Source organism: Scyliorhinus torazame, chromosome 6 (genome assembly GCF_047496885.1).
Source record: "Scyliorhinus torazame isolate Kashiwa2021f chromosome 6, sScyTor2.1, whole genome shotgun sequence".
Lineage (NCBI taxonomy): Eukaryota > Metazoa > Chordata > Chondrichthyes > Carcharhiniformes > Scyliorhinidae > Scyliorhinus > Scyliorhinus torazame.
The window spans coordinates 168467531-168484311 of NC_092712.1; the positions used below are offsets into that span (position 1 = coordinate 168467531).

At 49.7% G+C, this 16781-nt stretch overlaps 1 protein-coding gene across 1 annotated transcript in view; it reads right to left on the minus strand.

Annotated features, from left to right (window-relative positions):
* The window catches only part of LOC140425141 (uncharacterized), a 420524-nt gene extending 404814 nt beyond the window's left edge, over positions 1-15710 (minus strand). The window contains exon 1 of the mRNA XM_072509070.1: positions 14644-15710. Within this exon, the coding sequence (XP_072365171.1) occupies positions 14644-15140 (497 nt within the window). The 5' untranslated portion in view covers positions 15141-15710. The remainder of the gene's footprint in view (positions 1-14643) is intronic.
* Between the last annotated feature and the right edge of the window lie 1071 nt (positions 15711-16781).

Below are 16781 nucleotides of genomic sequence, written 5' to 3' on the forward strand. Positions count from 1 at the left end.
GCCGCTCATGGTATGCCCCTTCCAGTTCCACACAGCTACTCAGCCGCAAGCCGAGTCAGTGAGCGACTTCCTGGCCTGCCTCCAAAAACCAGCGGAGAAATGCAAATTCGGACCAATATTAAATGAGACGCTCCGGGACCTCTTAGTGTGTGGTCTCTGTGGCACGGCCACGCAGTAGAAATTACTAGCTGAGGCCCACTTGGACCTGCAACGCTTGGTGGAGTTGCCATCTCCAGAGAAAGTGCCGAACAAGGGGTCCAGGAACTCCAGAGAATTGCGATAGTTAGTCTGGGACGCCAAGGCAAGAACTGAGAAAGCTGGCCCCGGAAGTGGAACATCTTCAGGAGGAACACAGGCCACCGTAACAGAGGCCAAGACCGCGGCCGGGCATTCGCTCCTGACATGTGGCCCGAATAAGCACGGACCCAACGTCTCAGCCTCGCTACATCCGTGCCAGACCTGTTCCGTACACCCAATGGCCCAAGGTAGATGCAAAATTGGGCCAGATGGAGAGTTTGGACATCATACACCCAATGCAGTTCTCCGACTGGGCGGTGCCAGTCGTCCCAGTCATGAAACATGATGGTTTATGTGGCGACTATAAGATGACGGTCAACTGTGTGTCTCGGCTGGACCACTATCCAGCCCCTCGGATCAAGGATTTTTCCGTGAAGCTGATCACGTAAAGTTTAACGGTCCCAAGTTTATTTTGTGCAATATTCCAGCGAGCAATGGACAATATCCTGCGAGGCCTACCTCACGTGGCGGTCTATCTGAATGACATCCTGATCACGGGCTCATCCAACCCGGAGTATCGGCGAAACATGGCCGAAGTGCTGAGACGTTTGGAGGATCCGCCTCCGGCAAGAGACGTGCATTTTCAACGCCGCCTAGGTAATGTTCGGGCAGCACGGTAGCACAGTGGTTAGCACAATTTTCTTCACAGGTCCAAGGTCCCAGGTATAATTCCTGGCTTGGGTCACTGTCTGTGCAGAGTCTGCATGTTCTCCCCGTGTCCTGCATGGGTTTCCTCCGGGTGCACCGGTTTCCTCCCACAGTCCAAAGATGTGCGGGTTAGGTGGATTGGCCATGATAAATTGCCCATATTGTTCAAAAAGGTTAAGTGGGGTTATTGGGTTACGGGAATAGGGTAGAGGTGTGGGCTTGAGTGGGGTGCTCTTTGTAAGGGCCGGTGCAGACTCGATAGGCCAAATGGCCTCCTTCTGCACTGCAAATTCTATGATTCTATGACTCTATGAGCTACTGCTTTGACCACCATGATTTACACCCAGTGGAAGAAAAGGTACAGGCAATTTGGCAGGCCCCCGTGTAAGGTGGCCCAACGGAACTCCAATCATTTCTAGGCCAAGCCAATTGGCCACCACTCTAGCCCCCTCCACCATCTGTTAAAGAAGGGGCAATGCTTGGAGTGGGCCCAGAAACAGCAGACGGCTTTCGGCAGAGTGAAGCAACAGCTTTCCTCAGCAAGACTGCTAACCCACTTCGACCCATCACGACCACTCCTGTTGACCCATGGCGCTTCTCTGTACAGCGTCAGGACCATGCTGACCCTCACCATGGACGACAGATCTGAACGTACCATACCTTCACCTCAAGAACATTGGCCGGCACAGAGAAGCAATATGCTCAGATTGAGAAGAAGGGTTTGGCTGTCGTGTTTGGAGTGAAGAAATTTCATCAATATATCTATGGGCATCGCATCACCATTCTCACGGACCACAAAACCCTCCGCGGACTCTTCAAGGACGATTGGGCGATCTTTTTTTTTTATAAATTCATTTTTTCCAATTAAGGGGCAATTTAGCACGGCCAATCCACCTAACCTGCACGTCTTTGGGTTGTGGGAACGAAACCCACGCAAACACGGGGAGAATGTGCAAACTCCACATGGACAGTGACCCAGAGCCGGGATCGAACCTGGGACCTCGGCGCCAGGAGGCAGCAGGGCTAACCCACTGCGCCACCGTGCTGCCCCTTTGGGCGATTTTCCCCCCATTGCTTCTGTCCGACCCAGTGACAGGCACTGCTGCTGGTGGCATACGGTTATATTCTGGAACACTCCTCGGGGGCAAAGATTCCCCACACCGACTCGTTAAGCCGTCTGCTCCTTCCAACCAGGCTACCCACACCTTCACCGGCGCGGGCCAGTGAGGTAATTGACACCCTCCATTTTATGGACTCATTAGCGTCACGGAATCACGCATTCGCATGTTGACCCAGACTGACATTCAGCTATCACACGTTCGCCACGTGGTACAGTATGGGGCTCAGCCCCGGGCTTTACCGTAGGACCTGAAGGCCTACACCATGAAGACGCAGGAGCTGAGCATACAGGGCATAATACTCCTATGGGGACCCCGTGGTGTCCAAGATGAAAATGTTAGCTCGTAGCTACATTTGGTGGCCCGGCATGCAGTGCCAGCCAGACGTTTCCCCCTGCAGCCCCATTCTACCCATGGGAATGGCTGGGTCGTCCGTAGTCTCGCTTCCATATAGAGACTTTGCTGGGCCCTCCCCCTCATCGATACCCACTCCCAAGTGGATGGAGGTCCTCAAGATACAGGTGGCGTCGGCCCGAGAACTCAGGCACATTTTTAGCACGCACGGCACACCCAAAGTACTTGGTGTGCGACAATCGTACAGCTTTCACAAGTACAGAATTTGCGACCTTCGTATCCGCCAATGGGATCAGTCATGTGAGGACCGCCCCATATCACCAGTCTTCAAATGGGTTGGCCGAGCGAGTAGTGCAAACTTTCAAGCTTGGAATGAAGAAGCAAACATCGGGTTCCTGGGAGATCCGCTTAACCAGGTTCTTATTCTGCTACCAGTCGATCCCGCATGCCATGACAGGCATCGCAACAGACGAGATGTTGATGGGTCGCCACCTCCGCACCTGTTTAAATCTCATCTTTCTGGATATTGGTAGGAAAGTCCGCAAAGCTCAGGACCAAACCGAGGTAAGCCACTGTGCGAGTTCACCCCAGGAGACACAATACATGTCCGGAATTTCGGCGATGGAGCCACTTGGATCCCGAACGTCATGTTGGCAAAAACGGGACCCGTTTCCTACCGAAGGCAGGCACAGGGCCGCGAGTCTAATCGGCATGTGGACCACCTTCAAAGCCCCATACCGGATACCCGAGCTATACCGGCTGTTGATTCTGATGCCCCAGCGCCAGCGTCTTCGCCCCTGTCGACAGCTGTCGAGGATTCAGGGGTCACTTTGACGATGCCGGAAAAGGAACCACATAGTTCCGACTCTGGAACCGAGAACAACTCACCACCACTAGAGTCATCCATGCCAGCTCTCATGGCCGCACCTGCATCACCTCCACCACCCAGATGCCCATCGCGCAAATACCACCCCCCTGTCCGATTTATACCTCCTGACGCTACACGTTCTGCGCCTGAACACCTTCCACGGGCAAAACGGTCAAAAGGGCTGGCACACTTTCCCGTGGATGTGGAAGTTATTCTGAACTTGGCCCGGGGGGTTGGGGGGGTGGGGTGGAGAGAGAGTGTTATAATCCAAATGTATAATCCAAACCAGGGGCTGGTTTAGCACAGTGGGCTAAACAGCTGACTTGTAATGCAGAACAATGCCAGCAGCGCGGGTCCAATACCCGTAATGGCCTCCCCGAACAGACGCAGGAATGTGGCGACTAGGGGCTTTTCATAGTAACTTCATTGAAGCCTATTTGTGACAATAAGCAATTATTATTATTATATGTAGTCCTGGCATCAGGTCCTTATGATTTCCCAAGATCTTGGGTCACCTTCTGTGTGGGGTTTGTACCTTCTCCCAGTGTCTGCGTGGGTCCCCTTTCCGGGTGCTCTGGTTTCCTCCCACAGTCCAAAGTTGTGCAGATAAAGTGGATTTGCCCTGCTAAACTGCCCCTTAGTGTCTAAACGTAAGGTGAAGTTACGGAGATAAGACGGGGGAGTGGGCCTATTCGGGTACTCTTTCAGAGTCGGTGGAGACTCAATGGGCCGAAAGACCTCCTTCAGCACTGTTAGGAATTTATGAGTAGGTTGTCTTGTGACGATAAGACTACACCCCAGGGTGTCTTGTGACGATGGACTACACCCCAGGGTCCTAAAAGAGATAGCTGAGGAAATTGTGGAGGCATTGGTGATGATATTTCAGGAATCACTGGAGGCAGGAAGGGTCCCAGAGGACTGGAAAGTGGCTAATGTAACAACACTGTTTAAGAAGGGAGGGAGGCAGAAGACAGGAAATTATAGGCCGGTTAGCCGGATTTCGGTCATTGGTAAGACTTTAGAATCTGTTATTAAAGATGAGATCGCGAAGTAGTTGGAAGTGCATGGTAAAATAGGACTGAGTCAGCACGGCTTCGTCAAAGGGAAGTCGTGTATGACAAATCTGTTTGAGTTCTTTGAGGAGGTAACAAAGAAATTAGACAAAGGAGAACCAGTGGACGAAATTTATTTAGATTTCCAGAAGGCCTTTAACAAGGTGCCACATAAGAGACTGTTAAATAAGTTAAAGGCCCATGGTGTTAAGGGCAAGATCTTGGCATGGATAGAGGATTGGCTGACTGGCAGAAGGCAGAGAGTGGGGATAAAGGGGTATTTTTCAGGATGGCAGCCAGTGGTGTGCCTCAGGGGTCTGTGCTGGGACCACAACTTTTCACAATATACATTAATGATCTGGAAGAAGGAACTGAGGGCACTGTTGCTAAGTTTGCAGATGATACAAAGATCTGTAGAGGGACAGGTAGTATTGAGGAAGCAAGGGGGCTGCAGAAGGATTTGGACAAGCCAGGAGAGTGGGCAATGAAGTGGCAAATGAAATACAATGTGGAAAAGTGAGGTTATGCACTTTGGAAGGAGGAATTTAGGCATAGACTATTTTCTAAATGGGGAAATGCTGAGGAAATCAGAAGCACAAAGGGACTTGGGAGTCCTTGTTCACGATTCTCTTAAGGTTAATGTGCAGGTTCAGTCGGCAGTTAAGAAGGCAAATGCAATGTTAGCATTCATGTGAAGAGGGCAAGAATACAAGATCAAGGATGTACTTCTGAGGCTGTATAAGGCTCTGGACAGACCCCATTTGGAGTATTGTGCGCAGTTTTGGGCCCCGTATCTAAGGAAGGATGTGCTGGCCTTGGAAAGGGTCCAGAGGAGGTTCACAAGAATGATCCCTGGAATGAAGAGCTGGTCGTTTGAGGACTCTGGGTCTGTACCCGTTGGAGTTTAGAAGGATGAGTGGGGATCTTATTGAAACTTACAAGATACTGCGAGGCTTGGATAGAGTGCTGCAGAAGGCTGTGGACGCCAAATCACTGAATGTCTTTAAGACAGAGATAGATAGGTACTTGATTAATAAAGGGATCGGGGATTATAGGAGAAGGCAGGAGAATGGGGATGAGAAAAATATCAGCCATGATTGAATGACGGAGCAAACTCGATGGGCCGAGTGGCCCAATTCTGCTCCTAAGTCTTATGGTCTAAGGCTTCTTCTGCTGGAATTGAAGGGGTGACTTGATTGAAGTGTACAAGATCTTGAACAGTATTGAGAAGGTGAACATTGAAAAGATATTTCCTCTTGTAGGAGTCCAGAACTAAGGGGCACTGCTTTAAAATTTGGACAGTACGAAGTCTTACAACACCAGGTTAAAGTCCAACAGGTTTGTTTCGATGTCACTAGCTTTCGGAGCACTGCTCCTTCCTCAGGTGAATCATGGTGTGAACCTGGTGTTGTAAGACTTCGTACTGTGCTCACCCCAGTCCAACTCCGGCATCTCCACATCATTAAAATTTGGAGACACCCGTATAGGACAGAGATGAGGAGAAATCTTTTCTCTCAAAGGGTTGTGAGACTTTGGAACTCTCTACCTCAGAAGGCGGCAAAATCATTGAATATTTGGAAGGTGGAGATAAATAGATTCTTGTTAGGTAAGGGAATCAAAGGTTATCGGAGGTAGACTTCCGGGTGCGGCGATGACCAGCTGAGTCGCACGTTTCGGCAGCTCCCGGTGGAACGGACTTTTGGGCTCTTAATAAGAGCCCCAACGGCAATTTTAACGGCTAAAAGTACTGTGCGGTGAACCAGAAGGGAATCCCCTCTGGATACGGATGAAAAAAGGAGAGGAAGGTGGCCGGATTGCGGTGGATCCTTTAGAGCAGCGGCAAGGAAGGCAAGCAAAAACCAAGATGGCGTCGGAAGGTGGCAGTTTAATATGGGGCCCTGAACAACACGAGTTTTTGAAACGCTGTGTGGAAGAACTCAAAAAGGAATTGAAGAAGGAGCTGTTGGCCCCGATATTACAGGCGATCGAAGGGCTAAAGGAGGAGCAAAAGACCCAGGAGCGGGAGCTTCGGGTCGTGAAGGCAAAGGCTGCCGAGAATGAGGACGACATACAGGGCCTGGTGGTGAAGACGGAGATGCACGAGGCACACCATAAACGATGTGTGGAAAGGCTGGAGGCGCTGGAGAACAACGCGAGGAGGAACAACCTAAGGATTCTTGGTCTTCCTGAAGGTGCGGAGGGAGCGGACGTCGGGGCATATGTGAGCACGATGCTGCACTCGACAATGGGAGCGGAGGCCCCGGCGGGTCCGCTGGAGGTGGAGGGAGCATACCGAGTGATGGCGCTAGGACCGAGAGCAGGAGAAATTCCTAGAGCCATAGTGGTGAGATTCCTCCGTTTTAAGGCCAGAGAGATGGTCCTTAGATGGGCAAAGAAAACTCGGAGCAGTAAGTGGGAGAACGCGGTGATCCGCGTATACCAAGACTGGAGTGCGGAGGTGGCGAGAAGGAGGGCGAGCTTTAATCGGGCCAAGGCGGTGCTTCACAAAAAGAAGATAAAATTCGGAATGCTGCAGCCGGCAAGACTGTGGGTCACATATCAAGGGAGGCACCACTACTTTGAGACGGCGGATGAGGCGTGGACTTTTATCGTGGAAGAAAAATTGGAATGAGCGGGTTATTAAAAAAAGAACGTTTGAAACAAAGTGGTGGGGCGAGTATGGGGGGCGAAGAGGGGGGTAAAAAGGGGGGAAAGAGGAGTTTTATGTTATTAATCCTGCGATGTGGTAACTTTTCTCTCTTCCACAGGAGGTGGTGGGGAGAGGAAAGGAGGTGGAAGAGATGGGGCGTTGGCCATTGGGGGCGGGGCCAAGGGGGAAGCGCGGGCTCGGTTCCCGCGCTATGATAATCATGGCGGGAATAGGGAAGCAGGAAGGAGGGGGCGTCGCACGGTGCGAGCTGATGTCACGGGGGGAAGCCGAGGTCGGCCAGAGTTTGCTGACTTCTGGAAGCAACATGGGGGGTGTAACTACGCTAGTGGGGGATCTGGCGGGGGGGGGGTGGGGGGGGGGGGGGTGGGAGGGGGGAATTATTGGGCTGCTGCTGCTGGGGAGAGGGGGGAGCTGGTATGGGGTGGGATGGGCGGGGGGGCACCGCCTGGGGGGGACACAGCTGCGTGGGAACCGGGTGAGAAGCTGGAAAAAGGGGATGGCTAATCGACAAGGGGGGGGGTAAAAAGCCCCCCAGCCCGGCTGATCACGTGGAACGTGAGAGGGCTGAACGGGCCGATAAAGAGAGCACGGGTACTCGCACACCTTAAGAAACTTAAGGCAGACGTGGTTATGTTACAGGAAACGCACTTGAAACTGATAGACCAGGTGAGACTACGCAAAGGTTGGGTGGGGCAGGTGTTCCATTCGGGGCTAGATGCGAAAAACAGGGGGGTGGCTATATTAGTGGGGAAGCGGGTAATGTTTGAGGCAAAGACTATAGTGGCGGATAGCGGGGGCAGATACGTGATGGTGAGTGGCAAACTACAGGGGGAGACGGTGGTTTTGGTAAACGTATATGCCCCGAACTGGGATGATGCCAATTTTATGAGGCGTATGCTAGGACGCATCCCGGACCTAGAGGTGGGAAAGTTGGTAATGGGGGGAGATTTCAATACGGTGTTGGGACCAGGGCTGGACAGGTCGAGGTCCAGGACTGGAAGGAGGCCGGCAGCAGCCAAGGTGCTTAAAGATTTTATGGAGCAGATGGGAGGAGTAGACCCGTGGAGATTTAGCAGACCTAGGAGTAAGGAGTTTTCGTTTTTCTCCTATGTCCACAAAGTCTATTCGCGAATAGACTTTTTTGTTTTGGGAAGGGCGTTGATCCCGAAGCTGAGGGGAACGGAGTATACGGCTATAGCCATTTCGGATCACGCTCCACATTGGGTGGACTTGGAGATAGGGGAGGAAACAGAAGGGCGCTCACCCTGGAGAATGGACATGGGACTAATGGCAGATGAGGGGGTGTGTCTAAGGGTGAGGGGGTGCATTGAAAAGTACTTGGAACTCAATGATAATGGGGAGGTCCAGGTGGGAGTGGTCTGGGAGGCGCTGAAGGCAGTGGTTAGAGGGGAGCTGATATCAATAAGGGCACATAAAGGAAAGCAGGAGAGTAGGGAACGGGAGCGGTTGCTGCAAGAACTTCTGAGGGTGGACAGGCAATATGCGGAGGCACCGGAGGAGGGACTGTACAGGGAAAGGCAAAGGCTACACGTAGAATTTGACTTGCTGACAACGGGTACTGCAGAGGCACAGTGGAAGAAGGCACAGGGTGTACAGTACGAATATGGGGAGAAGGCGAGCAGGTTGCTGGCCCACCAATTGAGGAAAAGGGGAGCAGCGAGGGAAATAGGAGTGAGGGATGAGGAAGGAGAGATGGAGCGGGGAGCGGAGAGAGTGAATGGAGTGTTCAAGGCATTTTATAAAAAATTATACGAAGCTCAACCCCCGGATGGGAGGGAGAGAATGATGGGCTTTATGGACTGGCTGGAATTTCCCAAGGTGGAGGAGCAGGAACGGGTGGGACTGGGAGCACAGATTGAAATAGAGGAAGTAGTGAAAGGAATTAGGAGCATGCAGGCGGGGAAGGCTCCGGGACCGGATGGATTCCCAGTTGAATTTTACAGGAAATATGTGGACTTGCTCGCCCCGCTACTGATGAGGACCTTTAATGAGGCAAAGGAAAGGGGACAGCTGCCCCCGACTATGTCTGAGGCAACGATATCGCTTCTCCTAAAGAAGGAAAAGGACCCGCTGCAATGCGGGTCCTATAGACCTATTTCCCTCCTAAATGTAGACGCTAAGATTCTGGCCAAGGTAATGGCAATGAGGATAGAGGATTGTGTCCCGAGGGTGGTCTATGAGGACCAAACTGGGTTTGTGAAGGGGAGACAGCTGAATACGAATATACGGAGGCTGCTAGGGGTAATGATGATGCCCCCACCAGAGGGGGAAGCGGAGATAGTGGTGGCGATGGATGCCGAGAAACCATTTGATAGAGTGGAGTGGGATTATTTGTGGGAGGTGCTGAGGAGATTTGGTTTTGGAGATGAGTATGTTGGATGGGTGCAGCTGTTGTATAGGGCCCCAGTGGCGAGTGTGGTCACGAATGGACGGGGATCTGCTTACTTTCGGCTCCATAGAGGGACAAGGCAGGGATGCCCTCTGTCCCCATTACTGTTTGCACTGACGATTGAGCCCCTGGCAATAGCATTGAGGGGTTCCAAGAAGTGGAGGGGAGTACTTAGAGGAGGAGAAGAACACCGGGTATCTCTGTATGCGGATGATTTGTTGTTATATGTAGCGGACCCGGCGGAGGGGATGCCAGAGATAATGCGGACACTTCGGGAGTTTGGAGAATTCTCAGGATATAAACTGAACATGGGGAAAAGTGAGTTGTTTGTGGTGCATCCAGGGGAGCAGAGCAGAGAAATAGAGGACTTTCCGCTGAGGAAGGTAACAAGGGACTTTCGTTACTTGGGGATCCAGATAGCCAAGAATTGGGGTACATTGCATAGGTTAAATTTAACACGATTGGTGGAACAAATGGAGGAGGACTTCAAGAGATGGGACATGGTATCCCTGTCACTGGCAGGGAGGGTGCAGGCGGTTAAAATGGTAGTCCTCCCGAGATTCCTCTTTGTGTTTCAGTGCCTCCCGGTGGTGATCACGAAGGCTTTTTTCAAAAGGATCGAAAAGAGTATCATGAGTTTTGTGTGGGACGGGAAGACCCCGAGAGTGAGGAAGGGATTCTTACAGCGTAGTAGGGATAGGGGGGGGCTGGCACTACCGAGCCTAAGTGAGTACTACTGGGCCGCCAATATCTCAATGGTGAGTAAGTGGATGGGAGAAGAGGAGGGAGCGGCGTGGAAGAGATTGGAGAGGGCGTCCTGTAGGGGGACTAGCCTACAAGCTATGGTGACAGCCCCATTGCCGTTCTCACCGAAGAAATACACCACAAGCCCGGTGGTGGTGGCGACTTTGAAAATTTGGGGACAGTGGAGATGGCATAGGGGAAAGACGGGAGCCTTGGTGGGGTCCCCAATAAGAAATAACCATAGGTTTGCCCCGGGGAGAATGGATGGGGGATTTGGAATATGGCAAAGAGCAGGAGTAACGCAACTGAAAGATCTGTTTGTAGATGGGAAGTTCGCAAGTCTGGGAGCGCTGACCGAGAAATATGGGTTGCCCCAAGGGAATGCATTCCGGTATATGCAACTGAGGGCTTTTGCGAGGCAGCAGGTGAGGGAATTCCCGCAGCTCCAGACGCATGAGGTGCAGGACAGAGTAATCTCAAAGACATGGGTGGGGGACGGTAAGGTGTCAGATATATATCGGGAAATGAGGGACGAGGGGGAGATCATGGTAGATGAGCTGAAAGGGAAATGGGAAGAAGAGCTGGGGGAGGAGATTGAGGAGGGGCTGTGGGCGGATGCCCTAAGTAGGGTAAACTCATCGTCCTCGTGTGCCAGGCTAAGCCTGATTCAATTTAAGGTGTTACACAGGGCGCATATGACTGGAGCACGGCTCAGTAAATTTTTGGGGGTAGAGGATAGGTGTGCGAGATGCTCGAGAAGCCCAGCGAATCACACCCACATGTTCTGGTCATGTCCGGCACTACAGGGGTTCTGGGTGGGGGTGACAAAGGTGCTTTCAAAAGTAGTGGGGGTCCAGTCGAACCAAGCTGGGGGTTGGCTATATTTGGGGTTGCCAAAGAGCCGGGAGTGCAGGAGGCGAGAGAGGCCGATGTTTTGGCCTTTGCGTCCCTAGTAGCCCGGCGCAGGATACTGTTGATGTGGAAGGAAGCCAAGACCCCGGGGGTAGAGACCTGGATAAATGACATGGCAGGGTTTATAAAGCTGGAACGGATTAAGTTCGTCCTAAGGGGATCGGCTCAAGGGTTCACCAGGCGGTGGCAACCGTTCGTCGAATAACTCACAGAAAGATAGAGGGAATGGAAAAGAAGAAGGCAGCAGCAGCAGCCCGGGGGGGAGGAACCAGAAGGAGTCTCAGGGTTATTAATATATATGTATAATATGTATAGGTCGTTGCTATAAATAATTGCATATTGGACTGTTAAATCATATTTTTGGAGAGTGTTTATCTGAGACAAGGCAGTTGCCATTTAGTTTTAGTTTTCGTTTTTGTTATATATTATTTATTCTTTGTTTATAAAACAGGTCATTGTTATTTATACTGTTATATTACTGTGTAAAGGATACACAATGTACTGTGATGGTTGACAAAAAAATTTCAATAAAATATTTTTTTTTTAAAAAAAGGTTATCGGAGGTAGATGGGAAATGTGGAATTCAATAAGGTCAAGATCTTATCAAATTTAATTTTATTGGATTCTAAACTGCTTAATCTACCCTCCCCACTCTGTAATCTAAATATGTGTGAGAACTTCCGAGTGAGTTTGTGAAATTTGGGGTGTTTTATTTATTTTTTGTTAGATTGGGTTCAGTAAAATTAAGCATTTTTTTAAATTTTAAACTTGAAGTAAACCTGTCTGATTGTGTCTTTTATGGCATAGCACGCAAATAGTTAAATCTCACAGACTTGGCAAATATATCTGTTATTTTTTTTAAAACATGTTGCAGTCAAATGAGGAGAGGGAATAGAGACCCCATCCTCATCTGATCGCAACAGTCAACCTAAATTATATGCATAACCATGGTGGGTGCTTCAACCTAGAATTTCTGGAGTGAGAAACCAGTGTTACTCAGAGTCAAGTTGATACTCGGGTGTTTCGGCCCAACAGCTACGTGAATCATTGCTCAATACACATTCAGTAACTAATCCCACTCAATTTGTATTCACCCTCCCAGATTAGATATTGGAACATCCTGGAGAGGTTGCTGTTGAACACAGTTACGAATCTAAAGATTCATAGGATGTCAGAAGCTTTAAATAATAAAATATATTGCTACAGCATGGCATGGCAAGGGAGAAAGGCTAGGCAGAGTCTGATGCAATAAATAAAATCTAGGTGATAACACTAGTATAACTGAAATAAATTGCAACATGATACCAGACCTCTCTCACACCTAAAAGTACCACATTTTGACAGCAAAAGCTAACTTGAACTAATTAGTGGACTTTTTACCGTAAAGCAATATAATCGTACTGCCTATATCTTGTTAGCCAAACGCTGTCAAATTTCTAATCAGTAAGTTGCAACATACTTGGGGCCATAAAAATTTAATATTTCAAATAATGTGTGTCAATTCCACCACACCATATCAACAGGTAATCACCACAGGGTACCAAGCATTTATCAATTGTACCAATAACATTGGGATAACCAAGATAAAGTAACAAAAGTACAAATGATTAATAACATTTTTTTTAACCTGGTAGCTCCCTTGCTGATGTCTATTTTCTGAAGGTTATTAAAATCACACCAAGGGCAGCACGGTGGCCTAGTGGTTAGCACAGCTGCCTCACGGCGCTGAGGTCCCGGCTCTGGGTCATTGTCCGTGTGGAGTTTGCACATTCTCCCCGTGTCTGCATGGGTTTCGCCCCCACAACCCAAAAATGTGCAGAGTAGGTGGATTGGCCACACTAAATTGCCTTTTAATTGGAAAAAATAATTGGGTAATCTAAATTTTTTTTTATTAAAATCACACCACACTCATGACACGCACACCAATCAACCTACCTCCATGTCCTACACCTAGGTAACAGCAAGACCAAACAATTAAAGCTATTATCTCTTAAAAACTGGATGTCAGTATGTGATACTTTCAAAAGTCAACAAAACTGGTCATTAATAGAGAACAAATTCTGAATGTGTCTCATTTCTTGCCAGTATTGTTACTGAATATTGATTCTGAATACTGAATATTGATTCTAATAAACTATAATTTATCCTTGCTCAAGAGGCATCCTTCCACATTCTGGATGCAATGAAATAAAATGAAATGAAATGAAAATGAAAAGAAAATCACTTATTGTCACAAGTAGGCTTCAAATGAAGTTACTGTGAAAAGCCCCTAGTCGCCACATTCCGGCGCCTGTTCGGGGAGGCTATTACGGGAATCGAACCGTGCTGCTGGCCTGCCTCGGTCTGCTTTCAAAGCCAGCGATTTAGCCCTGTGCTAAACAGCCCCTAGCACCTATTGGCGTGACAAATTGCCCAGTTTTTAATCCAGAAATAAATTCCAGATATTTAACATTGGACTGGTTTTAAAACCTTACAACTAAAGCAGGTCCATGCACAAAACAGATGTTGACCTGCTTTTTTATCAAATAGTTCAAATAGACTGCCCATCAGGTTGTAGTCGTAACCATCAGGTTAGGGTAATACAACAGCTGATCCCATAAGTGTTTAGATAGAACAGTAATTATCAAAGAGCCAAATTCAAAGAAACTAGCCTTGTGAGTATCTGGATGATTTAACGGATCACTCTCTCATCTGAATCAGTAAGTTGTGGATTTCAGCCCCATTTCAAGACTTGAAAACTCAATTTTAGCAACAATAAGAAATGATAGATACTTAGAATTCTTTGAGTGACGCATTAAATCGAGGTGGCACTTTTTTTGTTCACACAGCATTACATCAAGAGCAATAGATGCACTTAGTGTTCTGGCCAACTACCTCAAAGAACACCCTCTTTGTGAGATCTTGCTTTGTGACAATTGGCTGCTACATGCAATCATAATCAGCCACGACTTCAAAAAGTAATTTATGGCATGTGGCGTGTCCAGGGACAGTCTGCAATGAGGTTCATTATATAGCCAAGTTATTCTTTGCTATTCTAATTGTTGCTCTATTTTGACTTTAAAAAAAGGGATGGGACTCAGCGCATGAGGCTCCCCTCACCCAGTGTTTCACAGAATTCCTACAGTGCAGAAGGAGGCCATTTGACCAATCAAGTCGGAGTCAGCATGACCCATTGAGTGAGCACCGACCCTCTGAAACAGTATCCCTGCCCTAGCCCTGTAATCCCACCTAACCTTTGGACACTAAGGGGCAATTTTAGAATGGCCAATGTGCATCTTTGGAAACCGGAGCATCCGGTGGAAACCCCCACAGACACCGGGAGAACATGCAAATGTCAGACAGTCAGCCGAGGTTGGAATTGAACCCGAGTTCCTGGCACTGTGAGGCAGCAGTGCTAACCACCGTGCTGCCCCTTGGGGCCCGGTGGCTGGAACCACCACTGCTTCCATCCCACACCCTTTCCAACAGGTACCTGGACACCACCCCACCCAGAATCCATATCCCACTGTCTGGACACCTCCCCTCATCCAAGGGTTTTGCTGCTCTCTGAGTCGCTGCCATGAGGTTACCTTTCCTCCATCACTCCGACAAGCTGCCGCTTCATCCATCTGACATCCGTGGAAGCCGAGTCGTCGAAGGACAGGAAGACCACATGGCTGCGCTGGGGAAGCCTGTTCACCAGGGCGACGAGGGAAGCCTGGCAGCTCCACAAACACTCCAGGAAGCCCGATTTGTTGGTGAACGCCTGGAAGATGAAGGAGCGGGGCCGCTGCTCCTTGGCCGGCGGGAATCTCAGCTCTCCGTCCAGGGTGTCGAGTGTGAAGGCCGGGGCGAGCATGCCGGGCTCCAGGCCGGAGGCGGGGGGCGGTGCGGGCGGCGCCGCCGCCCCGGAGCCCGAGCCCCAGCCGCCTTCCAGGCTGGCCCGCGGCCCCGGGAGGCCCGAGTCGTCACCATAAACCACTCGCTCTTTCACCATCCACAGCTTCTCAGTGCTGATATCCCCGGCCCCGCTTCTTGGGAGCCCGAGCAGGAGGAGTAGGGACCAGGCCCCGAGTCCACGGCCCATCGTCACCCAAAGTCGCAGCGCCTGTCACCAAGTGTCCGGCGGCCCGCCCGCGCCCAACAGCCTCCAACTGCTGCAGCTCTAACTTCCTCTTTGGCAAAATAACCAACAGCAGTCTGAGAGTTTTACTGTCGACTCGACGTACTTTTTGTAGCTTTTATCTATCTAACGGGTTGGTAAGTTATTGTACAATTTACTGTACAAGTTCTTAATGTTCACATGTTCTTTATCTGCTGCTGCCAAGGTCAAGGAAACGTAAAGGATTCGGATTTACAACTCAGCAAACTCCTTTCAAGCAACGCAGAATATGTTGGTGGCTCCTGAACCAAATCAGACGACTGGTAAACAATTGTCAATGTTGGTGCAAAAACAAAAATGCAACTGTGGAAAATAAACTGCTCGGCATTCGCAACAAAAGCAGAAGGTACAGAAAATGCAGTAGGCCAGTCAGCAGCTGTCGATAGGATAAACACCTTGATGTTATGGCTCCTCGGAATATTTTTTGCGGATTCTTCGGACATGGGCATTTCTGACAAGCGTGGCATTCATCTCCCACAAGTGGTGATGGTGCACCCACAGCGCTGTTATATCGGGATTTCCATGGCTTTCCGAATAATGGTGGTATGAGGATGGCTGTGATTTGGTGAGGAACTTGCAGGTAGTGATGTTCCCATGCATTTACTAAACTTGTGCTTTTAGGTACACGTGGTTGGTTTGAAGGCTTGGCCAGTCGCGACATCGTCCCTATCTGGCAGATAGCATTCCTACAGTGCAGAAGAAGGCTATTCAGCCCATTGCATCCACCCAACGAATGAGCACTCTATCCATATCCACTCCCCCATCGATCCTGCCCCATTCCTGGAACCCTATAACCTAACCCTTTTTTAAAAATGTATTTTATTACAAACATGTGTCAAAACGGGTTACAGCACGTAAACACCCCGGGAAACATACTTCCCAGCAGTCAATTATACAGTCTGTACAGATTTATTCCTTTTTTCACCCTCCCCCGTGACGAACAGCTCCTCAAACACAGTCACAACATCCCCCACCTTTTCTCAAACCCCCCTGCAGAGCCGCCCAACTCATACTTTATCTTCTCCAACTGCAGGAAGTTGTAAAGTTCACCCAACCAAGCTGCTATCCTGATGGCAATTCCAACCGCCACTCCAGTAAAATTCGCTGCCGTGCAATCAGAGAGATGAAGGCCAGGATATTGGCCTTCCTTCTCTCCATGAGCTCTGGCTTCTTTGAAACCCCAAATATCTCCACCAAAGGGTCCGGGTCCACCTCCTCCTCCACTCTCCTGGCTAAGATCGTGAACACTCCTGCCCGGAATCTTCCCACTTTTACGCAGCCCCAAATCATGTGCGCTTGATTCGCTGGCCCCTGTCCACAGCTCTCACACTCATCTGCTACTCCCTTAAAGAACCCACTCATTCTCGCCCGAGTCAGATGTGCACCACCTTAAACTGTATCAGGCTCATCCTTGCACAAGAGGAGGTCCCGTTTACCCTACGCAGTGCCTCACTCCATACACCCCAATTAATCTCCCCTCCCAACTCCGCTTCCCATTTCTCCTTGACCTTCACCACCCATTCGCCTCCCTGCCCCACCAGCCACTTGTATATATCCCCAATTCTT